This window comes from Sinocyclocheilus grahami, unplaced genomic scaffold (genome assembly GCF_001515645.1).
Source record: "Sinocyclocheilus grahami isolate Dianchi unplaced genomic scaffold, SAMN03320097.WGS_v1.1 scaffold33.1, whole genome shotgun sequence".
In the NCBI taxonomy this organism is placed as follows: Eukaryota; Metazoa; Chordata; class Actinopteri; order Cypriniformes; family Cyprinidae; genus Sinocyclocheilus; species Sinocyclocheilus grahami.
The window spans coordinates 3,377,369-3,393,019 of record NW_015505212.1 but is presented as its reverse complement, the minus strand read 5'-3'; the positions used below and the strand labels follow the sequence as shown (position 1 = coordinate 3,393,019).

At 35.7% G+C, this 15,651-nt stretch overlaps 2 protein-coding genes and 1 long non-coding RNA gene across 7 annotated transcripts in view; 2 read left to right on the top strand and 1 right to left on the bottom strand.

Annotated features, from left to right (window-relative positions):
- The window catches only part of LOC107580703 (SH3 and multiple ankyrin repeat domains protein 3-like), a 24,691-nt gene extending 21,441 nt beyond the window's left edge, over positions 1-3,250 (top strand). For 2 of the 3 annotated variants that reach the window (XM_016266368.1, XM_016266363.1), the window contains one exon: positions 495-3,250. In XM_016266368.1, the coding sequence (XP_016121854.1) occupies positions 495-1,062 (568 nt within the window). In that variant the 3' untranslated portion in view covers positions 1,063-3,250. The remainder of the gene's footprint in view (positions 1-494) is intronic. The other variant, XM_016266374.1, reaches the window with a different exon arrangement.
- Positions 1-15,651, bottom strand: part of LOC107580792 (uncharacterized) — a 21,806-nt gene extending 6,155 nt beyond the window's left edge. For both annotated transcript variants that reach the window (XR_001608709.1, XR_001608708.1), the window contains exon 1: positions 14,955-15,651. This is a non-coding gene — a long non-coding RNA (uncharacterized lncRNA). The remainder of the gene's footprint in view (positions 1-14,954) is intronic.
- LOC107580729 (thymidine phosphorylase-like) lies at positions 4,743-14,960 on the top strand. Of its 2 annotated transcripts, XM_016266382.1 has the most exons (10): positions 4,743-4,822; positions 6,137-6,308; positions 6,412-6,608; positions 6,833-6,931; positions 10,417-10,546; positions 10,625-10,743; positions 11,927-12,089; positions 12,220-12,447; positions 12,643-12,783; positions 14,619-14,960. In XM_016266382.1, the coding sequence occupies exons 2-10, from the start codon at positions 6,173-6,175 to the stop codon at positions 14,771-14,773; spliced, it is 1,368 nt and encodes a 455-aa protein (XP_016121868.1). In that variant the 5' UTR covers positions 4,743-4,822; positions 6,137-6,172; the 3' UTR covers positions 14,774-14,960. The 2 variants fall into 2 exon arrangements, with proteins under 2 accessions (XP_016121868.1, XP_016121873.1); XM_016266387.1 differs by lacking the exon at positions 4,743-4,822 and having other exon boundaries at positions 6,134-6,308.

The following is a 15,651-nucleotide window of genomic DNA, read 5'->3' as shown; positions in this document are numbered from 1 at the left end:
TCTGTCTGTCCTTGGAAACTGGAATTTTCAGTGTACCGCTGAGGGCCAATCAAATTGCTTTTTAATAAAAAGTAAATTAAACAAATGTTGAATCTACATTTAGTTTATATTGCTGCATTGATTGTGGTAAGTTTATTGCAGCAAGTTTCGGATGTTTACAAAATGAAAACTGAAAGCATGCTGTGGTGGAAATACTGTGAAATGCTAATGCACCAATTCTTTATACCCTTTCTGAGGACTCCAGTTTTATATTAACTGCTCTAACTGTTATTTTATTGCATTAAGTTCTCACTGCATGCTCTGCACTATTTAAATTTTCACAAAAATGCAATGTTTACAGTATTGGATCCGCATTCCTCTTCTCACATTAGCATCCCAGTAGTTTCCCAATAGTACTGCAGTTAAAACTCTACCTTTCTTTACTTTTTTGCTTCAGCTACACCTTCCTCTTTTTGACTTGTCTTTTAGGTTTTCACTGTCTCTCTCTCTCTTAGACTCTTTAGTAGTTTAGGGGAGCTTCACACCATTTCTCAGCGGAGTTACGGCACCACCTTCACAATCCGGCCTGGCAGCCGATACCCAGTGACCCGTAGGACTCCAAGCCCTGGAGCTACACCAGAACGGAGTGAACCGTTGGGGCCTGTCCGTACATTTGGCCCTCATCACCACCATCACACAATCCTCAAGTCTTCTAGTCTAAGTTTGCCCCAGGAGCCCAAGGAGGTGCGTTTCGTCATGAGGAGCGCCAGTGCTCGAGCCCGCAGCCGTTCTCCATCCCCTTCTCCATGCGCCTCCCCCTGCCCTTCACCGGTACTGGGAGCCCCTCTCCTGTCCTTACGGCCATTCAGACAGCGCCCCCTAGCACTGTGGAGTAAGTTTGACGTTGGAGAGTGGCTAGAGAGTGTGGGACTAGGAGAACATCGTGCCCGCTTTTTGGAGCATGAGATTGAAGGCGCCCACCTGCCTGCACTGACCAAGGACGATCTGGCAGAGTTAGGGGTGACGCGGGTGGGTCACCGAATGAACATCGAACGTGCACTGAAGCACTTGGTTGAGAGTTGAGGAGAACCAAAATGCAAGATATAGTTCCATCACTAAATAAAATTGTACTATTAATATTTCAAGTTATTCCGAAGTCTAACACCATTGATTCCAACCCACTTTATTTAGCATTGCACAGCCCTTATATAATATATCTTTGACTCCCACAAAATCCACCATGTTTATTCACTAGTTTGCCACCTACTAAGAGTAAAAATAACATGATGGACAGGAGTGTGGACCTACTGCGCAATATCTACTATTTACAGCTACAGGTCTAAGAAAATTTAACTGGCCATGTTTTTAACTGGGTTTTCTGCACAATAACAAATGATATAGCCATGTTCTACAATCAAATGATGATGATGAAGGTTTGGCAAACATACAGACTGCTTTCACATTAACAGAGGAAGTTTAAGAATATCTTCACTGTCTGGATTTGCGTACATTTCCTGTTTCCAGGAGAGAGACTTCTGAATTTTAGAAAGCAGGGTCAACTTGAATACAAAGGAAAAGAGAAGTGCGGAAACCTCTTCTATAAGCAATGCCAATGCTTCCAAGTGCCCGGAATTTACAGTATGTTCACCGACCATTTTGCAACTCAACAGTAGATAGCCATGTTAATGGTGATTATAAGATGCGTTGCAGCAACTTGACTTGGCATGTGAATGCAACCTGTTCAAATAAGAAAGGATCTGACAATCTGCCCTAAACCAGGAGAATAAAACTCCCAATACAAGTGTGGCCTTGAGGTAATACTGCCGCCATCTAAAATTTGTTAAAGATAGATATTTTCAGTCACTACATTCAATTTTATATGTATATGATATATATGGAGTTATATATTCAAAAAAAAAAAAGAATGTATGAGAATAAGGTGAGATATACTTGTCTTATGCTCTGTGAGATTGTGTCATATTTGGTCTTACTTTCGATTTGTTATTTTATTTGCCAATTATCAACCAATACCCTAACATGAACGCAGTTACTCTTTTCCCCCATGGTATAACTTGTGATTTGTGAGTTATAAACAATCTTTGGACTAGTTCATGGTCAGTTATTTAAGAATTTCATAATTACAGACAGACCTTTTTTGTCTATTATGAATAAATGCTCAGTATGACTGTATGTAGAATAACTGTTTCGTTTTAAACAGAATTTGAAATACTATGGGTTGTAGGAATTTATTTGTTACCTTTTGTAAATGATAACTCCGCATCAGTCGATCATTTCATGCTGATCAATTTGTGAATTCAAGATGTAACAACGTTTCTTTGCCATAATCTATTTGGTTATGTATTGTGCAATTACTCATTTGGGATTTAATTCCTATCAAGTCTTTCAGTTTAGAACAATATGAGCAAAATATGCTACCTAAGGGCTTTTAACAAAGAAATTAAATTGTTATTAAAAATGTTTTAATGCAGACTGCTAAACTGGTGAATTTGTCTGATCCCCAGTTATAGGCAAATCTACCATTTAAAGTAATAACGTGACACATCGCCAAAAACAAAGCTAGTGTTTATGGGCCTTAAAAAGCAGTGTGTCCCTGACCCTAATGACCTGTGAACATTTTCTGTTCCTAGTAAAAGTGTCAAATTTTTTTCTAGTACAACCAAATTACTAAAAGTAATCTAACTACATGCATATCTACTGTGAATATAGTTCTTTTTCTCAATTTCTCATTTTAAAATCCCCAAGATTGTTATAAAATCAATCAAATGTTGAGATTATATGGTGTCAAAAAAATTATCTGGTAACTAGTTTGATTGGTTTGTTGTGTTTGGTTAGGTGGAACTGTAAGCGTTGCTGTGGTTTAACTGCCAACAGAGGAGAAGAATCCTCACACTTGTTACTCCTCCGGTTGGTCAATTTGCACAAAGATGTGGGTGCTACTTTATAAGCCATCTGCATAAAATATTACTGTACTTCCCTCATCTGTCCCGGTCCTTCTCCCTCTCTTCCGATCCTCACTTTTACATTCTCAAACACAATTATGTAATTAATTACTGGTGTAAGAGAAGGGTGTCGCAGCCATGTTCTTTTAGTTTACCACTTTTAGGAGCCCTTTCTTCTGTTGTTGACTTTTTTTTTGTATACTTTGTTGGATGAAGTGATTTGAGGATCAAGCTTTTGGACATGTTTGCTTTAAAATGAGAAAATGTACACAAAAATTTTATTTGACTTGTCTGTTATTAAAGATCATCTCTCAGGCTGTGGAGATTAATCGAATAATACATAATCTTCGGTGGAGAAAAAGAAAGGGGTTGGGGTTATTACTCTATACATTTTAGGATTTGTGTGTGAACAAAAAAAAGAATGTATAAAAGTCGAGAATTTGGTTGTTAAAAGAACAGAGGTCCAATTTCTACAAATTAAGTAAACACTTGCTTTCTAAAATACCAACCAAGAGATAAAAGAAAACGACGGATTCTATAACAGTGCCTACGGAGACAGGCAAGGTTAAAACGTTAGGGAACAACATAGTAATTGAAAAACCAGAGTAAATATAAAAAATTCTAGAACTACATAGAAAAATGTCAAGTTGCCTAATATTCAGTGATAGTTCAGGTTGCATGTCTAACATGATTATATGCATTATTAGCTACAGAGATTATCTTTTATAATCTACTTAAAAGATAAGTGTTTTTCAATTATGCACATTATGGGAGATGTCAACACTAGTTTGAGAGGTAAATCTTAAACTTAAAAAAAAAAATTACATCATAGTTGGTGGTTTGTTTTTATGATGTTCACTTGTTTACTAAAAACACATGATCCATCATATTTACAATAATGATACTGAAATGTATGTTTAGAGGGGAGACTTTTTAGCAGGTTTGAGGACACCATTGTCAGTGCTATTGAAAACAAGCATTTATGCGGTTGGACTTTTGACTCAAAACCTTTGGCTATTGACATATAGCCTTGTGACAACTGTCCCATGTGACAACTGACCTTGGTCTCCATAAAATGCTTAACAGACCAGTAACTCATATACATACATTTATATATCTTATAATTTGTATTATGCAAGATATTATGCAATTATTAAACGAAAGGACTACTGGATTTCTTTGGGAGTCAAAGCTATATTTTCATGTTAAACCCTCAGGTGTCAACAGATGTACACTGTAAGCAGTGGCGGTTCTATAGTGCCTGGGCGAACCCCCCCCCCCCTTCTGCAACCCTTAATGAAATTAATTTTACATACATTTTGCTATTTTTTATAAATGTATATATTAAAAAATTATTACAAATTAATTCAAATAAAAAACTACTTACCCCCTAAAATACTACCCCCACCCCTGCCAAAACTGCACAACTGTACAGTAAAAACAATAATAAAGCGAGTGAAGTTACGTTTGTACAAAATCACATTGTACTGTCTAAAAAGTAATGTTGTTGCCCTTGGTGTAATAACATAACATAAGTGATATTAGCCTATTTTAACGACAGATAACAATTATCTTTTGCTCATTTCCCCTCTTCTTTTTTCCTAAATTGGGCTTCTGTTGGCTACACTTTGTTTGATACTTTTTTGTTTTGTAATGGTCTTGTGCGGGCGCCCCGGTGCCGCCCATGACAGGATGCCGCCCTGGATGGTTGCCCATGTCGCCCGTGCCTAAATCCGCCAATGACTGTAAGCCAGTGGCCGTCTATTGATAGTACATTCACGTTCATGACTGAGAGGAGGCTGGTTAATGTGTCACTGACATATGCTCTGAAAGAGTGCGGTGATTCGGACGGTCCCCCGCTATTTACTCTGCATTAAGACAAGGTAGGCTTGCTTTTAACATTTGTTTACGTTTATCTGTGCAACCAGATGCTGGGTTTGAATATTAAGTAGACTTATGCTGATTTTAGACACAGAAAAGAACACTTTTTTTTTTTACACTTTTCTATGATCTCTGTAAACAGAATTGAAAACAAAATCGTTAATGTTAGCAGAAAACAATGAGAAATTGCGAATCTGCTGTCTAATGGGAGGTTTGGTCATGTCCATCCATCACTTTCAGTCTTGAATTTGCAAAAGGTTTTTTTTTGTTATTTACAATGTTATGTTTGCAATGTTTGTAGATCATTTATTTCGTACAACTGCAGTGCACGGTGATTGGCCGAGATGCCAACTCCTCTAATCTCACATTTATTTCTATAAAAACAGGTTTTGGTATTTCCATTAATATATCTATTGTTTTATCATTTAAAAACCCCATAAACATCCCGACGAAACGCTTTTAAAATAGTGGTTTTACACTTCTTCCTTCACTATAAATGCTACATGGTTTGTTAAAAATAAAGTTATAAACATTTTAAACTGTTTAGCTGCAGTCATGTCTCTACAGCTGACAATTATAGCATGTGAATTATTATATTTATCAAATTGTAAACAGTGAAAGGTTCAATAGGTAAAACTTTACAATAAAGGTCTATTTCTTAACATTAATACGCTGTAAAAAAATATATAATTAAGAGTGTGTTGCAAGAAAATACAATTTCAGTCTTCCTACTTCAAAAGTTAATGTTTTATTTAATGTGTTACTTGCAGATTATTTGTGAAATTTACTAGGTTTTCCTGAGTGAATTTTTTTCCCAGTGAGCTAACAATGAAACACACTTGTAAAACATTTATTATTCTTAATGCTTCAATATTTACTAATATGCTATTAAAATCAAAAGTTGTATCTGTTAACATAAATGGACCTGAGCTAACACTTAACAATGAACAGTATTATTTTAATTACCTAACATTAATTATACTGTAACAAATGTATTGCTCATTGTTCATTAATGTTCGTTTATAAATTACCTGGCATTAAGTAATGAGACCTTATTGTAAAGTGTTACTTATTTATATATTTTTTATAATTACTCAACTATAAAATATGACTATAAAAATTAAAGTGGATCAGGTAATTTTCAAAATGAAAATTAGGTCTTTTACTGTATAAATGGATACCTTCAATAAACAGCAAGATTTTATGAGCTGAACAGATGTCATTATATGAAATCAACTTTAGCACAATCAGAGTAAAATCTAACCCTTGACGTAATATTTCCTCTGGACAAAGTTCCTGTTTTATGCCTCACACAGTTGTTGACTGGAAACGGCACATAATCTGTTGTAAAGATGTCATTTAAAGACAACACGATTAGTTTCCCAGAGCTTATAAAGCTGAAACGAGACGGTGGCCAACTCAGCCCAGCAGAGATAGGCACTTTTGTGCATGGAGTCACATCAGGAGACATCCAGAACAGTCAAATAGGTAAGGACATGATATTCACATAAATTCAGTGTACAGTTAAGACACAAGTCAAGAAAACTTTTGAGTGGATTTTTTGAAAAACAACTGTGTTGCACCTGCACAGGTGCTATGCTAATGGCCATATGGCAGAAGGGCATGACTGGTGAAGAGACCATAGCATTGACGAGAGAGATGATGAACTCTGGGGAGACGTTTAAATGGCCGAAGGAATGGCTTGTGGTAGACAAACACTCAACTGGTGGGGTTGGAGACAAAGTCAGCCTTCCACTCGCTCCTGCTCTGGCTGCATGTGGCTGTAAGGTATAAGAAATGTCCTGTACTATATTTTAAACTATTGAACTCAAAAATCTACATTTTAAGAAAAACAAAGAAAACAGTTCTGATGTAAAATGAATTAGAATTTTTTTTGACTCTGCACTATTTCTGGGGCACATTTTCCACTCAATTACATTTTCCACCACCAACCACTCTAATTTGAAAATGATTGCAGCTGAGGTACTTTAGACATGCAGGGTTTTTTCTAGGTGCCCATGATAAGTGGAAGAGGACTGGCACATACAGGCGGCACCCTTGACAAACTTGAGTCTATCCGTGGGTTTAACGTTAACCAGTCAGTTGAACAGGTAATGTGGGTTTCTTTATACTTCAAATGATGGTTTGAATAATGATGCTCTAACTGGTTTGACTAGTCGTTACTCGTGACAATAATGAAGAGATCAAATTTGGCCTATTAACTGTCAGATTGTAGTAAACACAATCCTCAGGTTCTATTATGAAAATTATTATTTAAATATTAAAAATGAGTATTAAGTAATACCTATAAATATGGTTAAATACTAATGCCATTTATATTTATGTTTGTGGTATTGTAAACTGAAGGACATTTCCAATACTACCACATAATCGTAATCCCGTTGCAACATGCTGAACAGGATAATTTTGTAAAAAGGATATTGTGCATCACTGTATGAGTCAGGTTATTTAGAAATTTCCAAAGTGAATAAGTCAAGGATTTTTGAAATCTTGAAATCTGCATTTGGTGTTGTTTGCAAATGCTGAAGAATCTACACTCTCTGAAAAAAAAGGTACAAAATCTGTCACTGGGGCAGTACCTTTTCAAAAGGTACACTTTTGCCTTTTTTTTCAGAGAGTGTATAGATAACAGTTTAACAATTAACAGTTTATTAATAATAATAATTATTATTATTATTCAATTTATTATTATTATTAACAGAATTAAATTTAAGTTACAGTTAATGTGAGCTTGTACTGATTTTATCCCACAATCTAACAGTTCTGAAAAAAAAAAAGGTGGAGCTGTTTGCAACAAAGTGCTAAAAATGTATCTTTCTTACACATCTCATGATGATTTGGTTTAGTTCCTTGTTCTTTATTTGAAGTTCCAGCATAAAGTGCTGGTGAACAAATGTCATAAATGTAAAAAAATGTGATGAACAGAAGCATGTCACAAAAGAATATAACATATTTTTTTTTTTTCAGTAACTATAGAAACATTTCAGACTTGACAGCAGACCTTAACAGAATCATCTGTTCAGGAGCACTCATATCTAAGCAGGGAACTGACTGACTAGTGCATACTGGCATACTGACATCATAAAATCCTGCTAACCATGTCTTCCATGTCTGTTCTAGTATTTTTTATTAACGTTGATATTGAATATGCACGTCATCAAATCAATTTTTACCACTGACTGTAATCCTTATATAATTACATCTATGTAAATGAATGTAGCCCATGTACCGATTCATCACAGCATGCTGTCTCTCCCAAAAGCTACGATTTAGTATACGCAATATTTCACAAACTCACTTATTACTGGCCAAAGTTAGAAGTCAGAACTCAGTAAACGGTTACTAGCATCGGATCACATTACGGTTTTTAATTAATTTTTTCAGATCAGCAAGAAAAGAAAAACATTTCAATTTAACTTGCTTTCCATTTAGGCCCATTACTTAAAGGCACAATATGTAATTTTCGCCACTAGAGGGGACATATTCAAAATAAACAAATAGACAAAGGAGTAGTTTGATGACGCCGTGACTGAGTGTGGAATCATGGGAGTTGTCTTCTTCATCCCCACAGCCGATGCAATCCGATGGGGCTCGGGCAGAAATCATGTTCATGGATGAGCTAATGATTTATTAACGTAGTAGAATGAAGCAGGGTGAGGCTGAAAGCCATTGTGGAAGATTTTTATTGGTCAATTTATTGGTCAAGATGTGAACTAATCAAGTATAATCAATGTGAATCTAGCCATTTACGTATCAAGTTATTCTACTGTTATATTCATGTATCTGCCTGTGTATGTAAAGGCCTGCATGAGAATGGAATGTGCAGACATTGCAGCGGTACAGTATATGGTGAAGTTGCACACTCTATTTGGACATTAGACAAAATATATGATTAGGCCTCCTCGTTTCACTTAAAATCAATTCTACTGCTGGGTGGCAGGCTGGAGACACAGCCAAAAGAGGTAAAAGAGTTGATAAACAATAACCATATGTATAAAATGTATTGAACATGAACATGCCTTCAGGAAAAACTGTATAAAAGACTTTGCAGACATAGACTCGAGAGATTTTCTGCAGGATTTCTCGGTTTTATTGTCTCGGAATAATAAAATCTAAATTCTGGCATCAAAACCCCAAGACTTTGAGAATGATTCCTCACAGCAGCGGCAGAAGCCACCACACCGTCGAAGCGAAACGAGGCCGCTGAACGAGCGTGACACACGGCTCGAAAGCAGCGGAGCTTTTATTATGCCACAGTCGACCGCTTCCGCTCCTTCCGGTCGTGCGTATGTGGGGGGAAAAAACAGCGCTGTTTTATCATACTAGATACATTTGAAAGTTCTGGTATAATGCTACTCTGTGTGGTCATCACCGGTCTATTAAAACGCACAACATATTAAAGCGTCTTTGGTGTTTCCATGTTTTCTACAAAACAAAATGGAAATCGAGGGGTTATGACGTCATTGGCAGGCGACACAATGACACTATGGACACGGTCCGTGTCACTAGTTAAAATTGCTTATTTCTCTGGATTTAAACATTCTTCCAAACATTTGGGATAATGCAAGTACACAAGTCAGCAAAATATATAACACTGTTCTAGTGGTTTTTGGATATTTTAATAATAAAATCGTACATATTGTGCCTTTAAAGCGAAGCACTTCTTTGATACCATAGCAAATACTACTAGATTAACTCAGAAAGTTTAAACATGATTAAAGAGACAAGAGAACAGCCGGTAAAAATACGAACAAATACACAAAATACAAGCATAGATAAATACAACAGAATGTGTTACAAATAAAATAAGGTTGGTAGTATTCAAATACAGAAATGTAATAATTAGGGGAAATAACACTGCATGGTGTTCACTGTATAAATTAAATATAGATTTTTATCACAGCTGCTTTGTTGTTTGATGATCATTAATGAGAGCAGTATTTATAGGCCGCTGTCCCTTTAAGACCTGATGCACGGATCCGATAAAATGATACACATCACATCCGATTTCTTTCTCAGCTGTTTTCATTCACTTGAGACATAACTGACTGCGTTTACCTGAATGATGGTCGAGATGGGTATTTTGTCATAATTGTATGTGTATGTGTCTTGTTCAGAGGATTCAGAAGAGGATTCAGTTCGGTGTTCGCTTCATGTGTGTGCATGTAGAGAAGAGCGCGCGAGTAACGAATCGAGTTCCCTTTCGCCTTTTCTCTCTGGAATCGTTTAAAATTCGCTTGCTTGTTTAAATACGAGCAAATGATAAACTTCTACTCTATTATGGTTACATTTTGCAATTAATCCGCGGATCACATGCGTGCAGAACCGTGGGGCTTGGTCCGTACGGATCAACTACGATCCGTTTAACCACTACTAGTATTGCACTATTATAGTATACTATTATTTAGTTAGTATTTTTGTAGTTTATTAGGCAAAATTTGTATATTAATAAAATATCCAAATGCAGAGTGACAAATAAACCAGATATAGAATTTATTAAAATTTGTGAACAATTTATTAATTATTATTTTTAAAAAAGCTAAATATATTGTAAAATGATATGATATGCTTCTAGGTGAAGCAGATTCTAGAGGATGTGGGCTGTTGCATTGTGGGACAGACAGAGAATCTGGTGCCAGCAGATCGTGTTCTCTACGCCATCAGAGATGCCACATCGACTGTTGATAGTCATCCTCTTATCATCAGTAAGATTAACCTGAAAAACTTCTCATTGCAGTGTTAAGCCCACTTCTCATGATTATTGTTGTCCATGTTCTGCACAGGCTCCATCATCTCTAAGAAAGGAGCTGAAGGTCTGAGTACTCTTGTGTTAGATGTGAAGTTTGGCAGAGCTGCTCTGTATAAAGATGTGGATAGCGCTCGCCATCTTGCTCAGTCACTGGTAAGAGAGATGCTAGTGTTTGAGCACATGTAGAAGGCATGTCATGACAATAAAATGCACTGGATATCCAGACAGTGACATCTTGCACGTAGTTGTTTTGGTGTCAAGAAAAGACAAGCCGTGGCCAAAGAGAAAACAAAAAGATTTTGTAACTACTTTCATGGGGGAAAACAAGTCATGAGTTAAGCAATGCGTTAGAGTGATCAAATTTAGACGTAAATATTTGTATCTATTTTTATCTAGGATAAACATGCAATTTATTTATTTTGTATTTTTTTTGGAAAGTTGCACCCAAAATTCACTTGAATTTAAATATGATGCTTAAGTCCATCAGGGTTGTGCAAAATTCAGAACTGAAGAATTCATGAGAATGAATTTAATTTGAATTAGACAGCCAAATCTAAGTTGACATGGAATGGCAGGAAGTTATTTACTGAATTGCAATGGACCCTTTTCACAGACTGTGATGATGCGTTTCCACAGTTCATTTTCATTAAAATATAATTTTTTTTTAAATTTAATTTATTGAATTATTTTATTTAATGCACATTGTTAACTGTACTTTGTTTATATTACCTTGGCAGTAAATTTCAGAAAAATTGTGTTAGCGCAAATGTGTTTCTAATATTTTTCTCTGTTCTGACCACCGTAATCTCTTGAAATTTGTAATGCTATCTTTTTTTTTTTTTTGCTATTATAGCAAATGTGAACACAAAAAATATATTTGTTGTAGTTTCCATTCACAACTACACCCAGCTATGACAATTTTCGCTTCTGAGAACAATTTTCGGAAATATGAAAAGGGTCCATTCAAAGAATTTCAACACAGATAATGCATTCTGGGATATGAAGTTTATTTAAAGTTATTTAAGTAATAAAGTCAAGCAATTTATGAAATGTATTGAAATTAAAAAAATAAATTCAAATTTCAATAGAACTTTACCTCTCTGTAGTTCCCTCTGTCCAAAGGGCCTATACATTTTCAAACTTAAGATTTATGCTATGAAGATTTAACAAGGCTTTGTTAAGCTATTATATTTCTACTTCCTTACATTCAACTTCAAATTGCAATTCTGCATCCTGTTTGCAACCTCAAATCAAATTCGAACCCAATTCAGGATTTGAATTGGCAAGTCATTCTTAATTTAACTATCATACAATACTGGTGTCAATTTGCTGATAGATCACTGTGGGCAACAAACTGGGTGTGAAAACAGGTGCGGTGCTTAGCCGGATGGATTCTCCTATTGGCCAGAGTGTAGGAAATGCGGTCGAGGTGTGTGAAGCCCTTGAGTGTCTTAAAGGACGAGGGTCAGATGATCTCAAAGAACTGGTGACAAATTTAGGTAAGGAGAAGGACCCACTTAAACATACTACTGTAAGATGACACAACAGAACTAAATTGTGATGTTCTTCAGGACAAACTGGCTACAAATGTCTGCAATAAACAAGCATAAAAGTGTCCATTGTATTTAGGTGGGCATCTATTGTGCATGTGTGGCCACTCCTGTACTCTAGAGAGTGGGAAAAAAGAAATCGCTCTGAAACTGGAGAACGGAGAAGCCCTGAAAAAGTTTGAGGCGATGCTGATGGCTCAGGGGGTGTCTGCAGATGTTGCACATTCCCTGTGCTCAAACGAGACCGACTACTTTAAGCACATGAAGCGTGCAGCACATCAGACAGAGCTTGAGGTGCCAGATAATGGTAATTATGTTTCATGTTCACGTTTGAAAATCAAATGTTAATTATTTTACATAACGCCAACAGCACAGGCATGATTATAAACTGATTGCACAGAGCGCGCTATTAATATTCAGTTATTCATCTACATGCAATCATCACGTCCATTATCTCAGCTGCAGCCGTTGTGTGTGTATGTGTGAACTGTTTGATTGACAGGAGCCATTTTGGACATTGACGGTTTGGCCCTGGCTGAAGTGCTGCATAAACTAGGAGCGGGGCGTACTAAATCAGGAGAAGAAATCGATCATAGTGTGGGAGCTGAGATCTTGGTTAAGATAGGACAGCAGATACAGAAAGGTTAGTCTCAATTATCTCAATATATGACTGTTTGGACTGAAAAACATATAGTTCTTACTAAAAAACGTATAATGGCTACTAAAAAAAAAAAAAAAAAATTGTATGCGAAAGTGTTCAATATGCAACAATAAACACTGTTCTACAGCGATCGTATATAAAAGTCACATGACCACCACAATGCATGTTTACTTCAGCAAGTGGCTGCCAGTTGTCCTAGTAATAAAATAATGCCATTTTTAAATGTAATTAAAAATATATATTTATTTTTAATTTAAATTATAATCCAATTTAGCATAGAACGTTTAGCAGTCCTATCAAATGATGAGTCAAGACTGATATTAATATTGCTTTTGGTTCATCACACTGGAAATGAGTCAAATTGCATTGTGGGATATCACCCAGTATATATATATATATATATCACTCAGTGTGCTTTGACACAAATGTGAAGATGTTAAATCAGAAATAATCATTCATACTATGAGCAGTAGGTCATATTTCACGTCAAAATCTAAAATATAATAAAACGTCAATCCGTCAATCTTTTATCTGCTTCATGTTCAATAATTACACTGGAAATAGGTCAAATTGCATTGTGGGATTTATCTCCCAACTAGGGGTGTGCGATACTGATAAAAAAAAAATCTCTATTTTCTGGGATTTTATCGATAACGATAATTAGATGATATTTTGCAGAGTGTGTTATTGTGCTGGTACCTTAAGGACTGCCGTGGACAGCTGACTCCTAAAGTTTTTAATATTCTTTATATTCTGTGTGGTGGTCAGTTCACACTGAGAAAAAAAATTATCTTTTCCAATAAGTTTAACTTATTTTTACATTTTATGGGCATTTTTACCTTTATAAAGCCATTTTTTCTAAAAGTGTCCATTATCTTTTGAGTGAAATTCTTACATTTAATCAGGGAATTAGAATAATAAGACATCTGGGCTGTTACCAAGCAAATTAAATCAACACAGAAGCTGCATCTGAAGTGGCATTTAGATGTATTTACACACCGTTTAACGCAAGACATGAATGCATTTAACCTGCAATTATAAATGCATAAATAATCTTTTGATATATTAAACATAAAATGCTGAATACTGATATTTGAAATTATTTAAATAAAAGATACTTTGAATGTGAAATTAAAACCGCCAGCAGTTGGCAGCAAGTCACTGTTAATAAGGGAGTCATTGCGACTGAACCGAATCATTTAAACGGTTGATTCAATCAGTAACGAAACACCCTCTTGTTGCACAGAGATGCAAAACAGCGTTGTGGCTTTGTTTGTAATTATTTTTGTTGTTGAAGTAGAGCAAAAACAGGCAATATAGTGTCTAAAGTCTCTTAATTAACTTCTTGTTTATTGAACTGTTGAAAAAATTCAATTTGTAATCATGGTTATATTTGGAGAAAAACGGCACTCTTCGTGTGAAATTGATTAACTGTATGAAATGGTATAAATATTTACATTTTCTGCCATCACGTCTTGAATTTGTGATCATTCTAAATGCATTTTAATAGACTGAATCATGCAGTGAAAGAACGCACTAATTTATGCGCACTAGTCTAGACTTCACGTAATGTATGCGTGTGCTCTGTAGCGGTGTTTTGGTTTTTGCAAAATATCAAATCGCTCGATAAGGTCAAATTGCACATCGTTAAAACAACAATTAAGATATTAATCGCAGACGATATATATTTGTTTGTTTATTTGCGTGTTTAAATAGTATGAATAGTAGTACCTTTAGTTTTTCAAAAATAGCCTACCTTTATATCTCTGTATAGCATTTAATCATCTGTATTGATACCCTATTGATTCAATTGGCAGGTGAATCATGGATCAGGATTCATCACAGTTGCCCAGATCTGAGTACACACTATTCTGACCTGCAGAAAGCTTTGGTCATTGGCAGCCTCAAAGAATGCAAGTCAGCATCACGTGTGGCAGAATTCATCCACCCAGATAATCCCAACATGTCATAACACAGCCTCATTCAAAACATATTTTTTTGTTTGTAACAAATATTTCAGATTCAAATGTACTTACCAAGATATAGTTTTCTTCAAATGAAGCACTAGGGAGTTTTTACAATAAATACATGACAAAGACCAACACTGACCTTTGAGCTCTGCATCTGGAAAATCTTTAAACATATTTGCTTACCTGTAGCTGAAATATGACTGTAGCCCAGGTCTGCTCAATCCTGTCCTGCAAAGTTTAGTTGCAGCTCTAAACAAAATCACCTAAACCAGATGATTAAAGCCTTCAGCTTGACTTGGAAATTGCAGCCAGGTGTGTTGGAGCAGGATTGAATACACTAGCACAGTAGATGAAATGCTGCCACCACTCACTCGCAGAGGAACTGCAGCATTACAGACCACAAACCTCCAGAACCTCAGAAAACAGGGTCAGCTCTCGTCCTTCTTGTATAAAAAGCATCTATGATAATGCCTTAAAATATTCATCGATTTGTCAGAAGGTAAAAGGAATCTGATGCCACAATGTGAATTCCGTTTTGGTTTTCCAGAATGCCTTTAAGCATAACACTGGTGCTTCATTTTTCTTTTTCAATGAAGTCTTTCTCTGCGTATTTAATCAAACCAATAATTCAGTGTGATTACCTTTTTCTTTTTTTAATAAATAGTTGTAGAGAATAGGGTGATCTTTGCTGCCACGTAGTGGTACAAATCATGTCCAACATGGCTGCAATGGTGAACCCCTCATGTAATTTGTACTATTTCTACATATCTAGTGACATATCTAGACCATAGTTCATCCCAAATTCAAAAGCAAAATGATACTATTTTTTTTTTTTGCCACTGTGACATCATTTTCACAATTAATTTCCAGAATGTCAGTA

What these genes read in the sequence shown, in the direction of transcription:
- LOC107580729 (XM_016266382.1), top strand. Translation starts at nt 6,173, where the DNA reads ATGTCATTTAAAGACAACACGATTAGTTTCCCAGAGCTTATAAAGCTG. An exon ending in CATCCAGAACAGTCAAATAG is followed by an intron (nt 6,309 to 6,411) that starts GTAAGGACATGA and finishes GCACCTGCACAG; the next exon opens with GTGCTATGCTAATGGCCATA. An exon ending in AGGACAGCAGATACAGAAAG is followed by an intron (nt 12,784 to 14,618) that starts GTTAGTCTCAAT and finishes TTCAATTGGCAG; the next exon opens with GTGAATCATGGATCAGGATT.